Here is a 2,101-nt window from a genome sequence, read left to right as displayed (position 1 = left end):
GCTCAGTATGAAAACCAAGTTCGTCCCCGCTATTTTATGAAGGCAACTTAGTTCTTTCCTATCACAAACCAACTTTAAAATTTTACCCTCCAAAGTTCGAACCTTAATGGTGTGGCCCACACATCATCCACAAATGTCTCCCCAAAGGGGCATATGTGTTGGAAAATCATGATGGAAAATTTATTCCGCACCCATTGGACGAGTTTTATTTGAAAATTTTCTTACCATGAAACTCACAGGCTCCAATCCCTGCCAATACATAGTTTCTTTCGTTGCACTTTTCTGTTTCATTGCTTTTTACTAGTCTTTTCATGCACTTATCCTATTTTGCTTGATTGGTGTAGATGGAATCCTTCAATTTTGGATTTGTTGATGATTCTTACCAAGGGATTTTTAATATAGCTTCGGCCGCTTGGGTCATCTACATACCATAATGATATCTTTAACGTCATGAGGCACGCGACGTGCATGTCATAGCGGCTGGGGCGGATGGCGTTCGCTCCCCCCAGCCGCGATCGAATCCTGCGGCGGTTGGTTGTGGACCCCGCGATTTGGTATCTGCTGGCTTCAGCCTACGACGGTTATGCCGTAAATATTCTGCGTTGGTTATCTGCTGGCTTCGGCCTATGATTTGTAACGGCTATACCGTAATATTCTGAATTCTGCTGGCTTTGGCCATATGTTGTAAATATCTACTGGCTTAGGCCATATGTTGATTTTCCCTCTGGAAAATCTTTAACGTCATGACAGTATGTGCTTAAGACAAACAATGAACAATCAAGCCAAATAAGGAAGGAATATGGCAAAGATTGAGTGGTATAAAGAGCTTTGTGAGAAGGAAGGTGGCATCACATATTATGATTCCTTCAGGAAACATAATATTGATCGGAGAAGGGAAATCCTTGTCAGGTTTTGGGACGAAATTTTTCACATTAAGGCCAATTATGACTCAGAACGTCTCGCCAGGTTTTGGGATGAGATTATTGAATTGTGGGAGGGACATGAGTTTCCTAATGGTTTCAAATCTCAAAATAAGTGGATAAACATTGGTACTGTGTATAGAAGACTTGTGGATCCTCTGGATATTTCACATTATTATGGCATGTCTAATGGTAATGGAAACTATATTTCAGATGGAAAACCTAATCGTCATAAAGTTCTTGAGAAATGGATGGAAGAGAAATAAAAAACTCACGGTTCAAGAGGTAGGACTAGTCGCACAAAGCTTGCATCCCTCACTCAAGACTTGTTCTTTTGGGCACAACTCGAAGAGGATTTTAAAGAAACGAAAAAACTAGAACAAGGGCAGCAACAAAAGCTAGGAAGCCTTGAAATATTTGAAGGTTATGCGACAAAAATAATCAATGATTGCAACATTTCCTCAGATGTTTTCTTGGAAGGAAGCAGCTTCATGGAATGGTGGAAAGAATGGAAAAAATACAACTAAAATTAATTCCCTAAATGGAGTTCTCCTTTGTATGAAATAATGGAAACATAAAGTTGGAAGGGCTGAGAGCTTTGTTTCAATTAGGTTTGTTGTTTCCCAGATGTAATTTCCTTGTTCCACTTATGTTTCATGTCTTTAGGTTGTGATTTCCTTTCATTTGTTTAAATTAGCGTGATCAATTAGGGAACTTTTTCCATGTGGGTTTCTTGCTTTTAAGATGTAATTACCTTGAATATCCTTTCATGATTTAAAATAGCGTGATCATCATGATTTAATGTCCTGACAGTCAGAGAGGAAATTCCATTTGCTTTAATTTTCAAGGTGGGGGGTTTATTAAGACAATTAGGAAACAGAAGGAAACATAATAACATAGAGAATTGGACAAAGAAAATCTATTTAAGACTATCCGGAACTATAATAGTAAATTGTCCTTAACTTGATTATAAATATGTGGACAAAGAAAAGCATTTTAAGACAATACGGAACTATAATAGTAAATCGTCCTTAAATCGATTATAAATTTGTGTTATCCACAAAGGGCTCCACTTCATTTTACTGCTCATCCCAAATCAATAACACAAAATTAAATTACTATAGTCAAGTTCACTTTGAGTCAACAAACACAGAATTAAATTATCCTTAAAGTTGGATAAA

General features: G+C 37.4%; 1 protein-coding gene across 1 annotated transcript; it reads left to right on the top strand.

Moving 5' to 3' along the window:
• The first annotated feature begins 799 nt into the window (after positions 1 to 799).
• Positions 800 to 1,186, top strand: LOC149243834 (protein EDS1B-like). Its single transcript, XM_089371324.1, has one exon. The coding sequence runs from the start codon at positions 800 to 802 to the stop codon at positions 1,184 to 1,186; it is 387 nt and encodes a 128-aa protein (XP_089227450.1).
• The last annotated feature ends 915 nt before the right edge of the window (positions 1,187 to 2,101 follow it).

This window comes from Pinus tabuliformis, chromosome 8 (assembly GCF_031772625.1).
Source record: "Pinus tabuliformis cultivar Carrire ecotype Pingquan chromosome 8, CPIR1, whole genome shotgun sequence".
Classification (NCBI taxonomy): domain Eukaryota; kingdom Viridiplantae; phylum Streptophyta; class Pinopsida; order Pinales; family Pinaceae; genus Pinus; species Pinus tabuliformis.
The sequence above is the reverse complement of the archived record's forward strand: the minus strand, read 5'-3'. Positions and strand labels throughout refer to the sequence as shown.

What these genes read in the sequence shown, in the direction of transcription:
- LOC149243834 (XM_089371324.1), top strand. Translation starts at nt 800, where the DNA reads ATGGCAAAGATTGAGTGGTATAAAGAGCTTTGTGAGAAGGAAGGTGGC.